This window comes from Misgurnus anguillicaudatus, chromosome 14 (assembly GCF_027580225.2).
Source record: "Misgurnus anguillicaudatus chromosome 14, ASM2758022v2, whole genome shotgun sequence".
Classification (NCBI taxonomy): Eukaryota; Metazoa; Chordata; class Actinopteri; order Cypriniformes; family Cobitidae; genus Misgurnus; species Misgurnus anguillicaudatus.
In genome coordinates, this window is record NC_073350.2 from 28,796,266 (window position 1) to 28,820,764 (window position 24,499).

Genomic DNA, 24,499 nt, shown 5'->3' on the forward strand with positions numbered 1-24,499 from the left:
ATCATCTTGTGCAAATAGTAATAGATAATTATGAATCAGTTAAATGTAATAAATGCATTTTTATATATATATTGTTGGTGACTTACTTAAAAAAATATTTTTTATTAAAAAAACACATAATTTATTAATTTCTCCTTTCTTTTAATTTTTACTTTATTAATATTTCAGTTTAATGAAGCCAAAACACAAAAATCCCATATTGTTTTACGAATATATAGACTCTTAGCTCCCCCTATCGGCCTTAATAGTGAACCGCAACTGCTAGTGTACTAAACTTTAAAATAAACCAAGTAACATTAAAAATGATGATGGAGTGCAAGAACTGGAAATCAATACATCTTAACTGAGACCTTTATGCGTTGGCTTTACATTAATTTTTGGTATTGGATTGAAATCTGCTTCGGTATCATCTTGTGAAAATAGTAATAGAAAATTATAAATCAGTTAAATGTAATGATGCATTTTTATATATGTTTGTTGGTGACTTACTTAAATATAATTTTTTATTTAAAAAACCTACCTATTTATTAATTACTCGTTTCTTTTAATTTTCACTTAATTATTATTTCAGTTTAATGAAGCCAAAACACAAAACGAATATAGGAATATATAGTCTCTTAGCTCCCCCTGTCGGCCTTAATCGTGAACAGCAACTGCTAGTGTACTAAACTTTTAAAATAAACCAAGTAACATTAAAAATTTGTCTCAACTCAGTCAATGCAAACCAGTTCTACTTACTGTTGCATATATAGCCAAATGGCATAAACTCTTATAAAGCTTCAGCATTATGTATTATTTAGTTACTCATATATTATTTAAGAGGTAAAACTTTACAATAAGGATCATTAGTTAACATGAACTGCACTTATTAATGTGTGTTAATTTCAACAATTACTAATACTTTATTAAAATGCACTGTGAACTAGCATAAAAAAACAATTATTTAATACATGCTTACAAATGTATTGCTCATGGTTGGTTCATGTTAGTTATTACATTACCTTATTGTAAAGTGTTACCATTTAAGAAACTGAAAGTTGCAAATAGCATTAAAACAGACACAGTTTATTGTTTCTTTATTATATACATCTGTACAGAGAGAAATGATGAAAAACAAACTAATAAAAACAAAACCCAACTGAAAATTCCATACATTTTGGGAAAACCAAATAAGACCCAAAATATATAGAAACTGTTCACGCTACGTTGTATAAAATGCGCTTCAGACTCCACTTATAGAAAAGCAGAAATCTGCAATGCTATCGCCATTGATGAGTAATAAATTAAAACCTTTTCTGTCTAATGGATTTTGTAAAGATGTGACAAACCAGCGACGCTCACTACCTGGTGGCGCCATTGTGCCGGTGTCTGTACAAAGAAGAGTTTTGAAAACAAAAACACATAAATATACACAAGAGTACATGATATTTAAATCAACATACAAATGACTAAAGGCTAAAAGCTTGTGGTTTCCTAAGCACAGCTGCACATTGTACTGGATATTCGTCATAAATAATCAGTTTCTACTAAACATTTTTGACAAACACTAAAGTCATAAAGCACATTCTGCTAATAAATGACTCTGTGGATCCAGTACACAAGAGCTATATCTCCTTTCTGTGGAGTTTCTTGGGAGTTTAGCAGGCATTATGGCACACTATCTGAAGATAAGATGTTGTACTCCAAGAAACCATCCAGGGTGGTCAGACTGGAGGTGGGCTTGCTTGAAACAGGCCTGGACACCTTCTTCCTTTTGGGCTTCATGGCAAGGGGTCGAATGTCAGATAAAGGAGACTGGTGTACATATTGCAGTTAAGGAAATACTACTGAAGATAGACTTAATCATTAATACCTGCATCAATACAATAGTCAAGGTGTATAGGCAATTCCCTGCAAATTTTAACCTTAACATTATAAACATTTAGATTTTACCAAAGGTTTTTACCATAATCAGGGTTCCCATACCTTGGTTAACTTAAAATTCAAGGACCTTTCAAGGACTTTCCAGGTCCAATACCCTCAAATTCAAGGACTTAATGTGCGGATGCATTTTAAATGAGAGTAAAGTTAAATTGTATAACCTTGTAAGATATATTGTTAAAAATTTTCATGTGTCAAACACAACTATGCAAAAAAGCATTTTGATTTGGATCAAAATACGCATACAGAAGATATAAGCACTCAAAAGTGTATGTGCACAAAAAATCTAGAATTTTTATGACATCATCATCCTACGCTACACAAAGAATGATTTGGATTTTTAATATATTTCAAGCGAGTCATTTTAAAATGGTCACATCCAAAATCCAAAGTCCAAAATCCTCATATATGGATACATGAAAATTAAAATCTAATAACTATTTTATGCTCTATTAAGAAGAGCCATCCCTTCTTTATTTATTTTAAGTCACAAAAATCCTACAAAGTATATTGCCTCTCAGAAACTGTCTCCTCTTATTTGTCACATACATAACGCATGTATATTAATCTCATCCTAAATAGAAAGCATGTTTATAGACTGATATTTTTCTGATGTCTAGTCTCTAACAACAAAAGTTTATAAATTCCAAAATTCAATATTTGTAATATACATTCTCAATTTTGAGTTTTGACTGTAAATGTCACTTCCATAACACTAAAACGTCCTATATAGAAATATAAACACATTATATAGAGATATTAAACTGAAACATGTAATTGGGTCAGTGACAAAAACGGTTTGGCAGAATGAGAAATTAAAAAAATCTTAAAAAAAAAAAACTTGTTTTAAAAGCATGCATCAGGTTTATTTCAATGCACATAGTGTATTTATGTTAATTTTATGCAATAAAAAATTACATTTGGACCGTTTTTATTGAAATTTAAGACTAAAAGGACCTGAAAATGTCAAATATTGTAATCGCCAATTATGCCAAAGAATGAGAAATATTAAATATTTTATCCACCTTGATGGCATGTAAGCGTAATCATCATCATCAATTTTTTTTTATATATTTTATTAGTGATTTCTAAATGCGTTTAGAATAATCTTAATGCATTTGAGTAATCTTTGTCCTGACAACAGCTCTGTTTTCTAAATAATCTTTGACAAATGATGTAAAAAAATCATATTACACTAAACTAGATGACTCATTTTATTCCACATTTTTTATGAATATAGTTATATTTCATTTAAAAAAAATACTAGTTACACCCATTGACACAGACTGGTTAAACCACATTGACATTTTTGCAATTATCCCCCAAATATTCTTTCAAAATGAAATAAAACCAGAAATTTTAGACTTGGCCCTCAAAAAAGAGAATGTATGCAAGTAATCTGCAAATGTATTTTTACATTTTAACCCTTTTACATTTAATTGAACAGTACGGACACAAAATAATTAACTTCAAGTCACTGGCCCAAATATATAAATATATTTTGGTGTTCCTGTAGGATCATGGGTTTGATTCCCAGGAAACACCAGGAAAGATATGCACTGTAAGTCACTTTGCATAAAAGCATCAGTCAAATGCATAAAATGTAAATGTATAAGGATACAGGCTGGATAAATTTAGCTCTTCCACCAAGTCCGTCATATCCGGTCCTTACCTGATGAATAGAGCAACGAGATGCATGTTTTTGCCTATAGCTTAAAACGAGACGAAAGCTATGAAAAGACAAAAGACTTACAGTGCCAAATTTGCTTGGGTCCAGCATGCTTCCAAACGCATTCTTTCTGAAGAGCAGCGAGTTTCTCAACATGGGTCCCATCATCATATCATCATCTTTGACACGAGAGGAATTCTGAGAGGACTTAAACATAAACATTACACCCTTTACCCATCATCTAATGCCATATTCTCGTAAACATTTTGATTTTGAACATACCTTAAGTCCGACTGTGTTTTCAGAGGAAGACCTATGCGTAAACAACAACAAATTAATATTAACAAGAATCAGGCAAATAATGTTTTATAATAATACAAAGTCAAAACTCACGTCGAAGGGTCGAGACGCATCTTTTTTGAGGGGACCGGAATGGGTTTCTTCTCCACCTGCTCAGGTGTGTTAATGTCAAAGGTCAAGTTTAGGTCAATTTCCTGAGAGTCTGAAAACTGACCGTGACCCGGACGCTTAAACTCCAAAGGGGCGGGGCTAAATAAATGAACAATAATGAACAAAGCTTATCATTTTTTGGATTAGTGGATTACATTTAGATTTGTGACCCTAGACCACAAAACCAGTCATAAGTCACACTGGTATATTTGTAGCAATAGCCCAAAATACATTGAATGGGTCAAAAATTTTAGATTTTTTTAAAATGGCAAAAAATAATTTGAATATTATGTTAAGATCTTGTTCCATGAAGATAGTGTGTGATTGTCCTATAATAAATATATACAAAATATATTTGTCATTAGTAATATGTGTTGCTAAGGATTTCATTTGGACATCTTTAAAGGCAATTTTCTTAAATGATTAGTCCATTTTCTTAACAAAAATCCAGATAATTTACTCACCACCATCCAAAATGTTGATGTTTTTCTTTGTTCAGTCGAGAAGAAATTATGTTTTTTGAGGAAAACATTCAAGGGTTTTTCTCATTTTAATGGACTTTAATGGACCCCAACACTTTTAATGCAGCTTCTAAGGACTCTAAATGATCTCAAACGAGGCATAAGGGTCTTAGCAAAACGATTGTCATTTTTGGCAAGAAAAATAAAAATATGCACTTTTAAACCACAACTTCTTGTCTTCCTCTGTTCGTGTGACGCGCCAGCGCGACCTCGCGTAATGACGTGGAAAGGTCACGTGTTACATATATGAAATGCACATTTGCGGACCATTTAAACAATAAACAAAGACATTAATTAGTATCATTTCACATACAAAAAATGTTGGAACGGTCCACTTTCTTCACACTTGTAAACACTGGGGCGTAGTTTCGCATACGTCATCCGTGACCTCTTGATGTGATGACGTATTACGCGAGGTCATGCTGGTGCATCTCAGGACCAGAGGAAGATGGGAAGTTGTGGTTTAAAAGTGCATTTTTTTCTTTCCAAAAATGACAATCGTTTCGCTAGATAAGACCCTTATACCTTGTTTGAGAACGTTTAGAGTCTTTTGCAACTGCAATTTTAAACTACATTAAAACTGTAAAGTGTTGGGGTCCATTAAAATGAGAAAAATCCTGGAATGTTACCCTCAAAAAACATAATTTCTTCTCGACTGAACAAAGAAAGACATCAACATTTTGGATGACATGGTGTTGAGTAAATTATCTGGATTTTCTTTTAAGAAAATGGACTAATCCTTTAATATTTAGCACCTTCAGATTACAGATATTCAAATATTGTCCTATCCTAACAATTAAAAGCTTAATTATTCAGCTTTCAGATGATGTATAAATCTCAATTTCAAAACATTGACCCTTATGACTGGTTTTGTCAGGGTCACATACATTGATGCATCTGGCAGATGCTTTTATCCAAAATAAGTTGCAATCCATTCAATATACACATATTTTTTATCAGATGTATGCATTTGTCCTGGGAATTGAAACCATGACCTTTGAGACTATTAACACTGCGTTCTACCAACTAAGCCACATTTTGTTTTGATCTATGAACATCTTTAGCAAAGTAGTAAAAATAGGGTAAAAATATCACACCTTTCAAACACCAGTCTGCTAATGGCTTCATTAGTGCGGCTTGGTGTGCTCAACGTCCGCTGGAGGATTTCAACCTTCTTCTTCAAACTCTGCCAAAACATTCATAATCAAATCACAAGTTAACAGTTAAGGAAAAATTACACCACCTAGTGGCTGCTGCTGGAAAGTGTCTAACTTTGTCACCTCCAATCTTTATCATAACATATACACATGACCCTGCCGTGAAAACCCAAATAAAGTATTTTTTGTGATTTACAAAATCATTCTACACAATGCAAAGAACATTCTGTGAAAATATAACCTTGATATCTTTAATAGTGACTGAGGAAGATAATCTCAATTATATTATGAGACTTTAGCCTGGATTTCACAGACAGGGTCCTCACTTACTGTATTTGCAGGGGCGATATCTGATAACTTGTACCGGAAATTTATATCTTTAAAACAATCAATATAAATAAAAGTTTGTATATATTTCCTAGGTAAAATGCTCACAGTGATCTCTTTGTCTGCATTGGATAGATCTCTCTGAAGTGCCTTCATGTCCTCATTTGATCGGTTTGTTTCTGATGTGGCTTTCTGCAACTGTGACAAAAATAGAGACGTATGAGTAAATAAACAGGTTGTAATGAAGACTCAAACAGGATATTGTAATGAATATCTTTTTGGAAACAAGAAATGAACCTTGCTATTAGTGGAGATCAGTTCCCTTTTCAACTTTTCACACATCTCATTTGATGACTTAAGGCTTCCCTTCAGGTTGTCATATTCCCTAAGGAAAAAAATAAGTTTGAGAAAAGTTTTTTTTTATGTAGTTGGCTCTGAATATTACATGAACACATATTTACTAGTGCTTTCCTCACCAGTATATCTTACAGTAAACTTACATGAGACAAACTGCCATAGCAATAAAAATGTTTCCTAGGAATTGAACTCATGATGTTACAAAACCAAAAATTGGAATGTGAGGGGGTGGAAAACTGGTATTTGCATGATGCAAAATTTCAATAAGTTAGAGGAAGCAAAACATATGTGGTTTGCACGCTGTGAATATACAAAATACCCAAGCAGACAATAGTGTGCCTGTGTGTTTTTGTTGACTGTAGGGAAGGGAAGTGTATCTTACTTTTTAAGGGAGATGCAGTATATGGACAGCTGCTCAACCGCCGACTGACCGACGCCCATGTCAGTGATCATGGCCTCCACATCTGACCTCTGACCCTGTAAGACCACATCTAAACTACAGGACACAATCACACAAGAAAACATGTGAACAAGTCAGCTATACTTGCATATTAATATACAGGTACTCACATGCTTAATCTCTCTCACACAAACAAAAACATCCCATCATAGACACGATACTGTACCTCTCATAAGTTTTCATTTTGACTCGGAGACGTTTGGCTTCCTCTTCGGCTGCCTGGTAATAATTATTCCTAACCTCCAAGTACTTCAGCTGGTTCTATAATATTACACACAATAAAAGGCATTTATTTCTTTGTAAATTCTCCATATCTTAAAATTTTTATCTCATAATCTGACATTCTTTGATTTCTTATTTTAATTTTATTTCTGATCTGTATAATATTGTTAATATTGTGGGGAGAAGTTGGACCAGCATTTCACTACGTGTATATACGGTGTATGGTTGTGTATGTGACCAATAAAACCAGATATAAGAGTTTGTTCAAAATGCTGAAAAAACATATACAACAGATTTCCATTCAAATTAATGTTAACCATAATGTTGAATTGTTATAAATCAGAAAGACACATACCCGGAGAACAGAACACATCTCCTCTTTGTCTCCAATGTCTTTTTTAAATTTGACCAGGTCGTTTTTCTGCCGCTTAATTGTCTCTTTTAGAGCATCTACTGATATTTGCTTGTCTCTCCATTCTTTTTCTGAAATACAAAACACATTCAAACACATAGTATGATTAAAACATAGTACAGTCAGTCCAGGAGGAATGTACTGATACAAAAATGCTACACTTTTGATTAGGGGGCGCACCGATAAATGCTGATATACGCTAATAATACGTGGCCAATAACTATTTTATATCACACAGCCGATAATATTCACAGCCATTTCATGTACTACGGCTTTTGTCAGTAAGGGGCTGTCCACACGGAGACATGTATCACTGCATACGTATACATTTTTTATCGTATTGGCGTTTCATCCACACGGATCCGGCGTTTTGGGAGACTGAAACCGCTATTTTTTGAAACCGGGTCCTAAAGTGGATAAATCTGAAATCGTCACCCTTGCGGTTTCGTGTGTACAGCCAATCCGTATTTTTTGTGAAGTGAAAACTTCATCACATCACGTGTCGGAAGCGTCGCACTTAACAGCAACAACAATAACGGCGGACTACGTGATTGTGTTCGTGCTACAGATGCTACTAAAGCCTACTAGCTTTATTACAGCAAAATCTATTGCTTCTATGCAATTGTGGTGAGCAACAAGCAATAATGGACAACACCATACGTTGATTATGCGCATGCTCAAAGTCTTCTTCTCCATGTATAGTGTATATCTTTGGCAGAATTACAGCGCCCCATACTGGTCCGGCATATATACTACACCACTTTCAGTGGATTCGTGTTTACGGATTTTTTTTTAGAACAAGGAAAAAAATGATCGGATAGGGAATGCACCGGCTTCGTGTGGACAAAGCCCAAGTCCTTATCGATCTGAAATCACTGTTTTTGGACGTAGCGGCATTTCACCGTAATTAATTGAGAAGCATAACAAGCACCATCAGCCGATATATCGGTGCACCCCTACTTTTGATATACAATCTCGTAAATCAATATTGTTTTGTCAGTTTTTTGTTTGTTTTTTAGATTAAAGCACTATGTGCTTGAAAGCAGCTATATAGATTCGGTGTCCAAATCATTTTTTTCAAATGGTTATATTTTTATGACCAATAATTTGGTACTGATTTTCACGGACCAGAAGTTACAGGCTAATATATGATTTTCTAAAAATGTGCATTTTTTTTCAATTTAAAAAAAGCTGAAAAAATATGACTTTGGGCATCAAATGTACCTGAAATTATATGATTACCCACATGCTACAGGAAATCAGGAAACTTATTTTAGTTAATTTAGTTAATTTAATTCAAGATGTAAGGTCTGGCAACTAACTTCTTCCACCCTGAAGCTATTTTGGGGTTTTTCGCCTGGATTTGGCCTACCCAATTTCAAAAGCTTCCCATACCCACATGCAGAGGTTTACATACAAATGTTTGGTATCATTTTACAGGAAACCCTTTGACATTACATAAAACACTGTTGAAAGTGCTAAACATGGTTGTATGTGTTGTCAGTCCTCTAATAAACACAAAAATAAATAGGCGCTTTTTGATGTTTTTTTGCTAAAGATTTTATTTAAAAGTGTATAACTCTGGCCCTGGGTGCCTCAGCTCCCTGCAGACAGTTTTGTTTGATTCCAGCAATTGCCAGCTTACAGAGGAAAAGGGAATTATATCTCTATCATAATCTATGCAAAAGTTATTTTACTCCAACTGATGGGAGGAATAATACCCTTTTTGTATTTAATTTCCACCTAAAAATATTTGAAGTGCTCACATAACCACATACAGTGGAATAAATGCAATTTCTTTATATAATTTTAAAGAAATCCCTTTGAAGTTACATAAAAAGCTGCTGTTTGTTACAAATAGTGTTATTTAGGGTGTTTTTCATATGATGAAACACCAAATTTTCTTTTTTTATGTCATAAATACTGTCTTTGATAGTGTATAACTCTGGTTCTGTGTGCTCTAGCAGACAGTAAACATCCAAAAAAGAATGAACTCTTTAGCATGTTGCATTCAAAAGTTATTCTCGTTTTACTGAAGGGTGCGAAAATACATTTTTCATATAAATATTATTTTTTTGTTTTGCACATATAATAAATAGCAAGGGATTATTCATGCACACAACCAAAGAAAATGCTGTGAATGGACTCATTTTTTAGAGTAGGACCTAAGAGAAAAGATGGTGTATCATTTGTGGCTATCTGTGCTATCTGAGGCAGTTCATGCTCAATTTTCCCATATGTTTACAAAAGTCGATTTTTTACCTTATTATTCATTCAACGATTGTTGGATATGTGTTGAAAATAGAACACAAATAACACTGTAGCCTTATTCCTGAGAACGAGAGCTTTCATTTGATATAAGACTTGCCCATGTTTGTCATATTTGAAAAATATGAAATATGTGAATATTAAATCATATAAAAAATTATGGGGGGGTTGATAGTGTAAATTAAGTGTAAATTACTTTCTTACAGTAAAAGATATCTCAAAGTGATGCATATCTGCAGAAAGTAGAGACTCTAAGCTTTCAAACAGTATCTCATATGTGTTACTGAGGTCCATGACGGACCATTAAAGATTAAAAGAATATTTTATATTGAGTCAAAATACGAAATTTTGTCCCCGGGACTGGGTCCTCAGGGTTTAAGAGGCTAATCACACAGATGGCTCAATCCGAGGGGCAGGATAAAAGGTTTTCCCTCAAAATGCCTCTGCACACAATAGGATAGCGCTACGACCAATCAGAGCAACGAAGAAGGTTTAACTTTTACCGTAACCAGTCGGCAAAAATCCAAACACATCTTCCTTGCTTAATATGGACTTTAGTAGGGTTCTATGCTCTTTTCTCAATGAAAAACATAACTCTAAGTCCTCCAGAGTCGCGGCCAAAGCCGATTCAAAAGATAGCTGTTCGCAAGCAGTAGGCATTCTTTGTTTTCAAGTGTCAGGGAACAGTCGCAAATCTGTCATCATTATGTTAAGCCCGCCCAGCATACGCTATACACAATGTGATTGGCCTGCCACAATTTTGGTTTTTGGAGCTCTTCAGTCTATGGAGAGTGCCTAGACTAAAAATTTATTTTGCGGCCGCTATGGTGCGTCTAGATTTCTAGGCTATGTCGACCCCAAAAAACGAGCGTTTAAAGCAGTGTTTCTCAAATAGTGGGGCGGGACCCCCAGGGGGGGCTCGAAGCGACACCAGGGGGGCGTGCAAGACCCCGGGGAAAATACTTTTTCAGGAAGTGATTTTTTTTGCACAGTCACTTAAAGACATTACACCCCAATCACGCTGATAAGCCGCTTGAGTTTTTTATTATTATTTATTGATTATATTTAATTTAATTTTTCAGTATCAAATGGTCAAAAAAATATTATACTTTAAATAAGGATTGATTTTTTTATTTCAGGAAAATGTATGCATTTTTAAGTCTTTTCTGTTACAGACTAAAAAAAAATGTTAATAAAGTTATTCTTAGTTGTAAGTTGATTGATATTTCTTTTTTTGTGTTTTCTTTAATGTTAATAAGGATACAATGTTTTGCAGATGTGCAATTTTATAGACAAATTATACTATTTACAGTCACGTCGGAGAATTGGGGGGGCGCGAAATGTTTACTTCTTCCTAGGGGGGCCGTGACAGAAAATAATTGAGAAGCACTGGTTTAAAGACACAAAAGTGGATACAGGCAAGTTTTTAATAGTACTACTACGCCCACTGGAGGGAAACGTAGTCTGCGATCCACTTTTGCCTCTTTAAACGCTTGTTTTTTTTGGCGTCGACAGTTTATAAAAGCATATTTCTGGATTTTTAGGCTATACACCTTGTCACACAGCAGCTTTTGGGAATTATTAGTTTTTTTGTTATAAGCCAGAAATGACAAGTAGGCAGCCTCACGTTATACAAAGTGAATGGAGACGGTCGGATTGCCCCCCCCAGTGGGCGTGGTTTTCAAATTAGCATAACGGCGCTCTGTCTCTATACCTAATATTCGACTAAATAAGCTTACATAATGATAAGTTCAAGATAATAAAACTATTTACATGTTTTAACGTGGCAGGCAGATGGCTGCTTTTATCCAAAGTGTCTTACAAATACGAAAGCATTTCACTTTTAAGAGATTTCTGATCTTACCTTTTTCACACAGCATTGCTTTCATTCGGGCCACCTCATTCTGAAACAATAAAAACAAGCCAATGCTGCTGACAATGCTGTGTTTTAAAGGACTATTAAAACAGATAAAAAAATGGGAGGGGTTTATCACCTGTAAACTTTCTGGGTCTACTGGTATCCCATCATCCTCTGGGGCTATGTCAAAAAACAGCTTGTTGATAATGTGTCTTGTGCTGACCTGAATACAAAAACAGTGCAGTTTTTAATTCATTTAAAGATCTACATTTCAGTAAGATCACCCAATCGAGCCGATGGTTTACCTGTTTTCTGCATTGTGGGCAGGTTTTGCTTGGAGCTGACTGAAACCACTGAAGAAGACTTTTTTTAAAGGACATAAAAGCTTTGTGTCATTAGCACTGACATGTTTAACAGATCAGCAGTTCATTTAATTAAATGTACATTAATCAGCTGTAATCAATAACTAATGTAATAGATTTGGTTAATGTTATGAAAGCTGCTATATGAAGTAACGTTACATAAACAAAGATGGCAGAAGAAACACTCACCAGGCGTAGTGAAAAGTGTGACCACAGTGAATTGCAGCCACATCTTTTGAATTATCAAAAAAATCCGAGCAGATCGTACAATATGCTCGAATGGGCATCGTTGATCTATAATAACAAACCATATTACATATTATTACACATTTTCGGGTAGAAATCGGCCAGGTTTCGTGTTGTGATTATTTGTGACGTTCAGTGATACTCTATACAACCCGTTTACACTTCCATGTGCTGTTTTTACTTACCCAGCGGATGTCTAAACGACCGAGATGTCTTTTCGACAAAAAATATTTATTAAAATCCTGAAATCATGTTTTTTTTAAGCTAACAGGCACAGTGAAGCGCCGTGAAGCACCGCGCTTAGTTCAAACGTAATGACTCCGCCTCCTGCCGAATGCGTCATCAATATACGACGCACTGAGAGTCTTACGTAAATCAGCAATAAGCTTGAAATAAACTGACATTTTACAAGAAAATCCCTAATCTCGGTATATTAAGGACTTAATTGTTAAAAACTTCAATACAATAGACACCAAAGCAACGTTTAATAATTATTCAAAAACTGCATTTTAGAAATGATTAAAACTACATTTCCCATGATGCATTTGATGAACTCTGTGACAGTTCTGACTTGAATTTTGACCCAGGAGAAGTCAACTTACAATGTTTTGAATGAGGACTGTTTAAGGTATAGTAAACATTTAATTATGTTATTAGGAATAACGTTTTACATGATGAAGTTAACTTAAATGTGGCGCCGAAACAAATGGTTCACTGTGAAATTCAACAGTTTGTACTTGTTTAGCATCGTGGCTAGTGCGTTAGCCGACCAATTTACACATAACGTTACATGATCAAATCCACACCTCTTCATTTTTAAATAAGTTTTATGAATATCTGCACTTTGTTTACACTGTTGACTGAGATGCTTTAGATTTATAAGATGCTGCATAATAGGATCAGAAATTAATCATGCTTGGGACAAAAAGTCCTAGATATTTAAAATATATTTTAAAATCAGTTATCTTACCTTTGATGTTTTGAATCATATTTTATTACATGATTAGGATTTATTGCTATCGATCTGACGAATTTGACATGAAAATTGCGCATTTTATACTTTAATAGATCCCCTAAAAGCAAATATAAATTTTGTAAATATTAAATGAACTTCTAACACAGTTTCCAAATCTTTTGTAGCCATCTTTATCTTAAAAACAATGACTTTTCTAACCCCTGTGAATTGGTCCCATTTTAATATGTGTATTTCACAGCAGTGGCTTTAATTTCAGTTCCTTGGTGCAAGTTCCTTGGCACTATATTTACTGTCATGTACTGTCTTGTTTAAGGGCTCATGCGGAGACTCTTGTTCCTGGTACTGTCTGGTAGGACAGGACACTGTGCCCTCTCTTTCGCCGGCTTTCTCTTGTGCCCAGTGTGCCAGAATGGCGGCAGATGTTCATAATAAGGGTGCAGTTTGGGAAGTTAAAAATGGCAACTTGGCACCAGCAGAACGACTCCGACAAGACCGGTCGGAGAGTCCAACCCCTGGCCTGGTGGAGGGGACAGAGCCAGGTAAGTTTCATTAACCCATCTCAATTATACAACTTAATAAGTGCTTAGATGCAGACTGTGTGTGGTTTGTCTAGAATTGTATTGTTTATTGTTGTAACATTTTCTTTAGTAAATCAGTGAGACTGTCACAATTTTTATGAATCCTTGGATATATTACTTTACTGGTTAGTTTGACACATTTAAGACATAAGCTTGCTGCATTTTACAAACAAACCACACCTTATGTACCCATTGTGTTTTCTTTTGTTAGTGCTTAAATAAGTGACCTATTAGGGCAGTTGTGGCTTAGTGGTTAGAGAGTTGGGCTTATGACCCAAAGGTTGCTGGTTAGATTTCCAAGACTAACAGACAACTATTACTGACTTTTTAACAAAATATAGAAAATTACTTAAAGGCAGGGTGCATGATTTCTGAAAGCCAATATTGACATTTGAAATCACCTAACCCAACACGCCACTAAAGAATCTGGACCTTCTTTTGATAGACCCGCCCCACACATATGTAACCCAGGCAACATTGTTGGTTAGTAGATACGCCCCTTACTGCTGATTGGCTACAAGTGTGTTTAGGTAGTCGGCCCGACTCTCTTTTCCAAAGCGTTTTTCAAAAATCGTGCACCCTGCCTTTAAGTTAGGCTAGTAGTTTGTGGTGTCATAACCTTTATTAAGTTCATGGCTCAAAAACAATCATTTAATTTAAGTGCTTTTTTGAAGGGCTTGTGAAATTTTTGGCGGGGCAAGTAAAAATCTGAACTACTGGCCTGACTGGGACAGTAGAAAAAAAATCCTTAGCATTGAGCCCTGAAATGTATGAGTGTCTTTTTTAATAGATGATTTGAAGCAGATAAAAAGCAGCCATATTTCCATTTTAGATATTTCATAATTTTGATGACCTTACTATTATGTGTTATATACTTGTTGTGCGAAATAATAATCTAATATAAAGATTGAGTTGGTGTGTCCTAGAGTTTGACTGGTAGTGAATGTGGTTGGTGACCAGTGCTAGTTTGCTCTTGTTAATAAATTTTACACAGAAGTTGAGGTTTTGTCGCAGCACAGCCACAGACAGGTTTCATAGTGATGTGAAAGTTGCAAGAAAATATTTGCCCAAAAACTATGCCAGTGACTTCTTCATTTTGTAGAAATCTTGGTCTTAAATTACGTTAAACGCATTGTAAGCCACTTTAAGTTATTGCATGTGGTAAATGGATATATCAGTTTTCCATTACAATTCAAGATTTGGCATTCTTAGTGTTAAATATATTAATACCTACATTTGTAAATCTGTATACTGATCTGATCTGAGCTATGTTAGGGCACAGAGGCGTAAATAGAAATATATACAAGATTTGAAGCTAAATGTAGATTTAGTTCGTTATTCACAACATTTACATTTATGCATCTTTCGCAGACACTTTTATCCAAAGCATTAACCCTTTAGAACCTAAGGCAAAATTAGGTTGTTTGCACACATTTTGTGTGTTTTTTTGACTGTCAACTTTTATCACAATGTGCTATCATCAAGTGCAAGGTTTCATGTTTCAAAAAAACAACTGGCTTTCAATCAATTACAATCATTGATCATTATGATTGTGTTATGATTTTGTAAATAGACTTTAAATAGACAAAAAAACAGAAATAAATTGTAATGTTTTCATTTAGATATAATAAAAAAACCTTATGATTCAAAGAATCAAGACATGCAAAAAGTATACTGTAGCACATACATACAAGTCATTTTATTGTTACGGATGTACAGAATTTTCACTTTTTTTACCTGAGTTTTCCAGGCGTTTTCACTCCATTGACTCAAATCTACTTTCCAGAAAACAGCAGTGATTGGTAAGAGAAACCAAGAAATTTCCTTAGAGCTTTGTAGAATATGTCAGCGATAACACATTCGGCCTAATAGGGTTAAAAGTTGCATATATCGAACCCATGACCTTTTGCGTTGCCATCACAGTGCTTTTTCAATTGAGCTATATACAGTATTTGTATTTGTGGCCCTTTTGGTGGTTTTCCATTGCATAGTACCCCATGCTTTGGTTTGGTTTGGGTCAGCTTACTATTGGGAGCTTTTACCCTGGGTGCAGTAGTACCCGATACTTTTTTTAAGTACCAGTACCACCCCGGTCGGGGTTCCAAGCAACCCGAGCTGATACCAAGACGTGATGCGAAAACACAGTAGATCACTGATTGGTCTAAGAGAATCGTCACTACCAGCATCATCGCTATAATGTAAAAGATAAGCTTTACCTTCATGCTAGCTTGCGCTGTCTCGAGTAAACATGTTGTCATCTGTGGTTTGCTGTAAGTTCCCAAAGTCCCTTTTAGCAATGAAAAACATCCACAGGTTGAGAATCAGGGACACTATAACAGTTTTTTCCAGACTTGCAGTTTGTGGCGGCACATTTGCGACGTTCACGTCCACCTATATGCTTAAATGCAACTTAAATGAGGCTCAGCGGAGCGCGTCGACAGACGCCACAGGTGTTTGTACAGAAACTGTCATGAGAGACAAAGGTAGTGATAAACGCGATGTGCAAACATCTATTTGTGCTGGTCAATTTTAATTTTGTGGCGGAGTGAAAAATAAATGAATGTATGGGGGTGTACAACGACGCTCTCACTTGTATGATGTCACAGCAGTAGGCAGCGCAAATATAACGACATGCCTATAATCCCTCCCACTTCGAAGTGTTACTAAACTCGATGGAAAAGCTAACCAAGCCAAAGTGAGGTGAGCTGACACGACATGACCCAAACCAAACCGTGGGGTACTATGCAGTGGAAAAGCGCCATATGACTCTCACACCATCCCTTATAATTCTCACCCTCCTTTGATAGGCGCTGGGCAGGAGGGGGCCATGTTCGTCCATGCCCAGTCTTTTGAGGACCTGACTGAACCCAACACAAATGAAAGGTCAGCAGAGACAGATGACTCGACCCCGGCAATGTCAGCAGAGGTGCAGACCGCTGAGGTGGAGGCAGAAGAAGGAGGTGAGGAGGAGACGCAGGAACGAAGCTCTGAGGCTGAGAATAAGAAGGAAGTGCTGAGCAGCAACAAGGCGAAAGAGGAGGATGTGACGAGCGAAACTTGGCGTAGTCACAGGAAGCATTTATTTGTGCTGAGCGAGGCGGGCAAACCCATCTACACGCGTTATGGCGCGGAGGAGGCTCTCTCTAGTATCATGGGAGTCATGATGTTGCTCATGTCCTTCGTTGAAGATAAAAAGAACATCATAAGGTCCATTCATGCAGGTGAGATGCCGTATCATTAAAATGATTATAAAATCACTATATATGCCATTGCTTAATGCCTAAACGTAACTTTCAGATGGATACAGGGTGGTGTTCCTGCGTAAGAGTCCTCTCATCCTGGTTGGAGTCTCTCGCACGAGCTGCTCCGACCGCGAGCTGACGCGAGAACTTCATTACGTCTACTTTCAAATCGTCAGCCTGCTCACTCTCACGCAGCTCAATCACGTCTTCCAGCACAGGCAAAGCTACGATCTGCGTCGTCTGCTGGCCGGGTCCGAGCACCTCACCGACAACCTCCTGCGACTCCTGGACCGAGATCCAGGCCTGCTGCTGAGCGCGGTCATGTGTCTGCCTATGGCCGGCTCGACCCGTGACGTAGTCTCTTCCAGCTTGCAGGCCGCTAAATCCAAGAACTTGGTGTTTTCTATCCTGCTAGCGGGAAACAGGCTGGTAACGCTGGTGCGCAAAAAGGACCAATTCCTGCACCACATGGACCTGCACTTGCTTTTTAATCTGGTTGGGTCCTCGTCGTCTTTCCGTGAGGGAGAGGGATGGACGCCCATATGTCTGCCTAAGTTCAACCCAGCTGGCTTTTTCCATGCCCATATTTCCTATCTGAAACCGGAATCAGATCTCTGTCTGATCCTGGTGTCCACAGATCGTGAGGACTTCTTTAACCTCTCAGACTGCAAGAAGAGGTTCCTCGAGCGGTTGCGCAAACGCAGTGCCTATCAGTCCCTGCGGGAGGCGCTGAGCACTCCCAGTTATCCCGTTTCGCAAGTCGGCATCCCCGAGCTGCGACACTTTGTGTACAAATCTAAAAGCTCTGGACTCTACACAAGGTAAGAGAGTCTAGTCTTTATCATGAACAGATAAAGGGCACAATTATAGTCTTGGGAGACCCCATTAAAGAAATAGTTCACCCCAATTATTTTGCCCTGCCTCGTGTTTTGCAAACAAAGGTCTCAAGTCATTTGTCTTAATGTGTCACAGTCATTGCTTTCTTCATCCCCATTCATATGCATTGTTCTGTAGCCCTGACCTTCCAGTGCCGTATCAAGAAGACAATGAGCACGAGAGGTTGATTGGATTGTACCAGTACTTGCACAGCTGCCTGCATCACCCCACACGTCCTTTGCGCAATATATATCGCTGCGGAGAGACTGAAAACCTTTATGCCTTGGTAAGCATCCTGTAATGTGCAATAGACAGATATTTATAGATACCATTCAGAGATTTTGTTCCTTACAGTATGTGTATGCATGGGTTAAGGGTGCATTTACATATGATGGATACGATTTCTACTTTGTTTGACTGTTTAGTGTGATGTTGTAGTTGCATATGTAAATTGTAAGGGATCCTGATTGCATAAATAGGCATTAACAAGAATTGTGTTTTTAAAGGACTTTCATAAAAAAATCGCGATAATTTACTCACCCCCATGTCATCCACGTTGTTTATGTCTTTGTTTAGTTGAGAAGAAGTTTTTTTTAAAGGATAACATTCCACGTTTTTTCTTAATTTAAAGGGATGGTTCAGCCAAAAATGATATTAAACCCATGATTTACTCACCTCCAAACTGTTCGAGATTAGGGCTGCAACTAACGACTATTTTAATAGTCTACTAGTCACCGACTATTGAAACGATTAGTCGACTAATCGAATAATTATAAATTTTTTCTAAAATGTAGCATGAGATTACTTTAATTCTGTGGAAAATGATAGTAAACAAAAAAGAATGGGGTACTTCAATGAAAATTTTTTACATTCAATGAAAACAAGTTTTACATTTTTAATAATTGCAGCTACTATGATTTTACCAAAACGAAGTTATGCATTTCAGCTATTTTAATATATATATAAATATATATGCTGTATTTTTTAAGTTTTCAAAGTTTAAATTAAAACAAACCAACTGCAGTTGAATTGATATTAATTTGAATGCACAACCAAAAAAAAAACGAGATTTCTGAAAAATAAAAAAAAACAGAGTTATATATACTCAGTGAGGGCATTCGCCTGTTGTGGGGTGCACGTCTGTTTCTTTTGCAGAAAGAGGTCCATGGTGGATCTCTTCTTCAGACTGCATGCATTTAATTTAAAATACTTTTGTCAGGCACAGTCGGGCATAACGTTAAGTCCTTTATTTATTTATTTTAAAGCGAAAATATGCATATAAAATGTACAATGTACATCCAAAACAAAACGTATTGGCTTCCATGTTATTTAAATCTTACCGAGGCGATTCAAACTCCGTTTCATTCAACTGTCCGACGTGCTTTCTCTTCAAATGTTCGTGCATGACCGAGGTGCTGCCGTGAAACGCAAAGACTGCTCTGAAAACCATGCAGGTTTTTATTCGCTGTATCCAGGCTAAAATGCTCCCAAACTTCAGATGTTTTGGTACGCGCAGCTGCTGCGTTGGACGCTGCCATTTCTGTTTGTTATCGCTGAGCAGAGAAGCTAATGCGCATGTGCGACTCTCGGCAGAGATTGTAATGAAGAGAGACGCCTCACTCGGCCGGAAAAAACATGTCTGGCGACAACTTTGACAATGATATTCATTGTCGACTATTTCTATTATCGATTTTTGTCGACAATGTCGACGAATCGTTGCAGCCCTATTCGAGATGCATAAGTCCATCATTTTTCAGACTAACACATTTTTAGTTATTTTAGAAAACGTTTTAGATCTTTCAGTTAATCAAATGTAAAGTTACGGGGTCCACTCCTTCAAGTTCAAAAAATGTGCATTTATCCTTCACAAAATAAATCCAAACGGCTCCATGATGATAAACAAAGGCCTTCTGAGGGTAATCCGCACGGTGGTGTTGTAGAAATATCCATATTTAAAACTTTATAAACGAAAATAACTAGCTTCCGGAAACGCCACATATTATTGTATTCACGTTGAAACATCATGTGTCACATATGAAACTGACACAAAGATATGAATTTGTATCATTCCACATACACCAACGTCAGAACGTTCTTCTTTTTCCACACTTGTAAACACTGGGGCAATAGTTTCGCATACATCATGCGTGACCTTTCGATGTGATTACGTAATATGTAAGGTCGCGCTGCCGCATCGCACGGTTAGTGCAAGATGAGAAGTTGTGGTTAAAAAGTGCATTTTTTAAATATTTTTGCTAGATAAGACCCTTATGCCTCATTTGGGATCGTTTAGACCCATTTGAAGCTGCGTTGAAACCGTAAACTGTAGAGGTCCAATAAAGTCTATTAAATTGAGAAAAATCCTAGAATTTTTCCTCAGAAAACTTAATTTCTTCTCGACTGAACAAATAAAAACATCGTTGGACATTGGATGACATGGGGGTGAGTAAATTATCTGAATTTTTTTGTGAAAGTGGAATATTAAATTCCTTTAAATTCTTAAAGGATTAGTCCATTTTCTTAAAAAAATTCCAGATAATTTACTCGACACCATGTCATCCAAAATGTAGATGTCTTTCTTTGTTCAGTTGAGAAGAAATTATGTTTTTTGAGGAAAACATTCCAGGATTTTTCTCATTTTAATGGACTTTAATGGACCCCAATACTTAACAGTTTTAATGCAGTTTAAAATTGCAGTTTTAAAGGACTCTAAATGATCTCAAACGAGGCATAAGGGTCTTATCTAGCGAAATGATTGTCATTTTTGAGAAGAAAAATACAAAATATGCACTTTTAAACCACAACTTCTCGTCTATCTCCGGTTGTGTGATGCTCCAGCACGACCTCACGTAATCGAAACTACGCCCCAGTGTTTACAAGTGTGGAGAAAGAGGACAGTTCCGACGTTGTTGTATATCGAATGATACTAATTAATGTCTTTGTGCAGTTTATTGTTTAAAATGGTCCGCAAATGTGTGTTTCGTGACCTTTCCACGTCATTACGCAATTACGTAAGGTCGCACTGGCTCGTCACCCAGCTGGAGGAAAAACAGAGGAAGTTGTGGTTTAAAAGTGCATATTTTTTATTTTTCTTGCCAAAAATGACAATCGTTTCACTAGATAAGACCCTCATGCTTCGTTTGAGATCGTTTGGAGTCCTTTGAAACTGCAGTTTTAAACTGCATTAAAACTGTTAAGTGTTGGGGTCCATTAAAGTCCATTGGAGTGAGAGAAATCCTGGAATGTTTTCTTCAAAAAACATAATTTCTTCTCGACTGAACAAAGAAAGACATCAACATTTTGAATGACATGGGGGTGAATAAATTTTTCTGGATTTTTTTTAAGAAAATGGACTAATCCTTTAAAGAATCAGTTGCACCAAGAAAGGTTTTTGTCATCATTTAATCAACACTAGGATGTGGAATTGATGTCAGAAACATTGTTTGTCTGTCAACTGATTTTTTTAAGTAAACATAAATACTACTGCTGCTTTCTGATTGGTTGATTCATCAAACCTCACATGTTTAATAGGTAACAAGTGGCTTTGAGCTCTACCTCTGCTTCAGTCCTCTGGGAACAAAGGCACTCGCCGTATCTGCTGTCAATAAACTGCTGAAGTGGATCAGAAAGGAGGAAGATCGTCTGTTCATACTCAGTCCATTAACGTACTGATCCAGTTTGGGCCTGACGTGGAAAACACTGGCAAATATCTGAGCCCAGACTGTCAGAGGGCCAAATTCTGCTGCCGTACTTGAACAAGCAAATGAATGAATGATAAAATTAATAAGTGAATAAATTAATGAACAAACGAATGAATTAAGATACTAAAGAATGCTGGGGATATTTAGGAATTACTTATGGTTGATTTTGGCTGTTTTGAGGGCCACACATGATAGTGAACTGGTGAAATGGTTGCAGCGGGTATCAAGAAGATGGTTTGTCTTGGTCTTACAAGCTGTATTGAGCTGCCTTTAAGTGTGGCCCTGTTGCAAGCTGTACATTAGAGATGATAGAATTAGCACTAACAATCTATCTTACATTTCATAACACTGCTGAATCTAAACTTAAATTGTTTGACCTCTGCTTTTTTAATTTATATACTAGACCTATCACTGTTTCAACTTAACATAGTATCTTTTCTAACTTTACGGTAGCTTAAGGTTTACAAATATTACTTATGCATTAAAGGTGTAGTTCACCCTGAAATAAAAAAAATAGTTTTAAACCTGCATAAATTTAGAAGTTGTTGCTTTTATACATGCACTGTCAAAAATGGTCCCTAGCTGTCACTGGGGCAGTACCCTTTCATAAAGCGCACATTTGCATTTAAAGTGTTCATATTAGTACCTAAGAGGTGCATATTGGTACCAAATGTATACATACATGTATTTAAAGGGAAAAAAAATATTCTGTTATAATTTTTTCACTCTTATGTTGTTACAAACCTGAATTTTTTTTGTTTGTTCTGATGACCACAAATGAAGATATTTTGAGATGTTTGAAGCCAAACCGATCATGAGCCCGATTCAATTCCATAGTATTCTTTCTTCCTACTGTGGAAGTGAATGGGGCTCATGAGTGGTTTTGTTTAAAATGTTTCTCAAAATATCTTGTGGTCATCAGAACAAAAAACATTTATACAACATGCGAGTGAGTAAATGATGACAGATTTTTCATTTTTGAGTGAACTATCCCTTTATTTGGTACTTAATAGGATCCTTTTTAAGGGGTACTGCCTTCGTGACAGCTTCAACCAATTTTTTAAACAGTGTCAACTAAAGTAAATGGTCTTCTTTTGTGTACCACAGAATGAAGAAAGCATGCAGGTTTGAAAGAACCTGATGGTGAGTAAATAACCAATTTTATTTTTATTTTGGGTGAGCTTTTACCTTTTTGAGATATTGCAGTTGGCCTTTACATTTCTTTAAATCAAGGAGTGATTTAGTAGCACTTTATAACAACAAAGCTTAAAGATTAAGTTTATGCTTCTATATGTAGGATCGGTTACATTCCAAGTGCATCATGTTGAGTGGACTAAAAGTGTTTCTTTGATAACCAAACTGACTACATTTCTGTAAGCAGGCATTTGAATGTACAAGCACCATTTGAACCATGGGTGGGGTGCCCTGGTCCTGGAGACCCACTGTCCTGCACAGTTTAGTTCCAATCCTAATGAAACACACATATAAAATCTAATTAAAGTCTTCAGGATTACTTGGAAATGAAATTCAGGTGTTTTTGGTAGGGATTGGAACTAAACTTTGCAGGACGGTGACCCTCCAGGACCAGGGGTTCCCCACTCCTGATTTAAACCCAGCACTTAAGGGATTTGACTCACAAATGTTTAAAGTACACATGCAATTTTTTTGTATATTGTTAATGTATAGCTTTCATTTTGTGGGGTTTCATGACTGACTGCCTTCAAAATAATCTAACTTTTATTATTTAATTTTTTTAAAGTTAGGTAGATGCACTTGATTGTTGAATTGTTACTAATGCTGTAAAGGTGAAATGTTATTTCTGCAAGACTAGTAGCACCAAACAGAATTGCTAATGTTTCCGAACCCTCCCTATATTGTTTGGAGGAACAGATGTTCTCATTACAAATATATGCCATTTGTTAAACTATATAATGATTCAGCTCAAACAGATTTTGTGTAAAATTTCTTTTTGAAAACAATAACGGTGCAAAAATTGCACACTTTACACGTTGATTTAATTGAATAAGTGAAACTTGCATGTAACAAGAACCTATTATGTACCCGGTTCATGTTATCCATTGGTCAGAATGACATAATAGAGGTCACATATTCAAATATATTGGCACTTATGATGAAACTGATAATGACGTTCATTCTCTGTCCATTACTAATTAATTTATCTATGAAATGAATTCTTTAAAACAAATTTGACTCTGCAAACAATTAAAGCAATTTTAAATGCATTTATGACGAGACATTTTTATGTTTCATTTTTTGAATTATTCTTCAAATAAAAAACTGTATGAATGCAAGTGGGGTTCTGTATACAGATTATGGACCTTATCTTATGAATCCTAAACAAATCTTTAACAATTTTTCAAATGGAAACTCCTGGTTAAAAAAGTATTTTGTACTAGGATGTAATACTAGTAACTTTATTGTAATAATGGATTTGTCCTCAAAATTAAAACAATTATGATACTCTTTAGCAGTACTGCTTACTCTATTATCTGTTTTTATGAATAACAGAGAATACAGGAAGCAGTGTGGGTTTGTCTCTTTTTGAAAGTAACCCAGCATTTTTAGAGTCTATGAGCTTATTGTTATTGCTATTGGTAGTGCTGTCCCTAATGCAAATGAAAAGAAAACAAAGAAAACGAATGTGATACAGAATTATGCAAATCAAGGGAACATGCAATGGGTGAAGTCAAAGTATGTGATGCTATTTTTTCTCACTGTAAAAATAAACCAATAACCAATGACATTTGCAGGTAATTTTAAAGCATCAGTTTTTTGATTAAATAAATTCTCTAAATTAAAAAAAAAACCCTGAATAAATGTTAGATGTTTTTTTAATTTGGAAGCAGAATTAAAATATAAACTGTAAAAAACTCTTT

The 24,499-nt window shown here is 35.9% G+C and overlaps 2 protein-coding genes across 2 annotated transcripts; one reads left to right on the forward strand and one right to left on the reverse strand.

Annotated features, from left to right (window-relative positions):
• Positions 1 to 1,059: 1,059 nt before the first annotated feature.
• On the reverse strand, positions 1,060 to 12,572 carry traip (TRAF-interacting protein). Its single transcript, XM_055184144.2, has 16 exons — positions 12,415 to 12,572; positions 12,173 to 12,277; positions 11,927 to 11,984; positions 11,758 to 11,844; positions 11,628 to 11,667; positions 7,439 to 7,566; positions 7,028 to 7,122; positions 6,784 to 6,897; positions 6,342 to 6,429; positions 6,153 to 6,242; positions 5,658 to 5,746; positions 3,983 to 4,138; positions 3,872 to 3,902; positions 3,674 to 3,796; positions 3,542 to 3,592; positions 1,060 to 1,794 (listed from the first exon to the last, which is right to left on the reverse strand). Exons 2-16 carry the CDS (start codon positions 12,268 to 12,270, stop codon positions 1,648 to 1,650), a joined length of 1,395 nt encoding a protein of 464 aa, XP_055040119.2. The 5' UTR covers positions 12,271 to 12,277; positions 12,415 to 12,572; the 3' UTR covers positions 1,060 to 1,647.
• A 32-nt stretch (positions 12,573 to 12,604) lies between these two features.
• mon1a (MON1 secretory trafficking family member A) lies at positions 12,605 to 23,914 on the forward strand. Its single transcript, XM_055184143.2, has 6 exons — positions 12,605 to 12,857; positions 13,519 to 13,744; positions 16,591 to 17,004; positions 17,081 to 17,846; positions 18,040 to 18,187; positions 21,433 to 23,914. The coding sequence occupies exons 2-6, from the start codon at positions 13,615 to 13,617 to the stop codon at positions 21,571 to 21,573; spliced, it is 1,599 nt and encodes a 532-aa protein (XP_055040118.2). The 5' UTR covers positions 12,605 to 12,857; positions 13,519 to 13,614; the 3' UTR covers positions 21,574 to 23,914.
• The last annotated feature ends 585 nt before the right edge of the window (positions 23,915 to 24,499 follow it).

Coding starts and splice junctions, on each gene's coding strand:
- mon1a (XM_055184143.2), top strand. CDS start 13,615: ATGGCGGCAGATGTTCATAATAAGGGTGCAGTTTGGGAAGTTAAAAAT. Junction 13,745..16,590: donor GGTGGAGGGGACAGAGCCAG/GTAAGTTTCATT, acceptor CTCCTTTGATAG/GCGCTGGGCAGGAGGGGGCC. Junction 17,005..17,080: donor CATAAGGTCCATTCATGCAG/GTGAGATGCCGT, acceptor CGTAACTTTCAG/ATGGATACAGGGTGGTGTTC.
- traip (XM_055184144.2), bottom strand. CDS start 12,270: ATGCCCATTCGAGCATATTGTACGATCTGCTCGGATTTTTTTGATAAT. Junction 11,845..11,926: donor GCCCACAATGCAGAAAACAG/GTAAACCATCGG, acceptor TTTTGTATTCAG/GTCAGCACAAGACACATTAT. Junction 6,243..6,341: donor TGATCTCCACTAATAGCAAG/GTTCATTTCTTG, acceptor TTTTTGTCACAG/TTGCAGAAAGCCACATCAGA.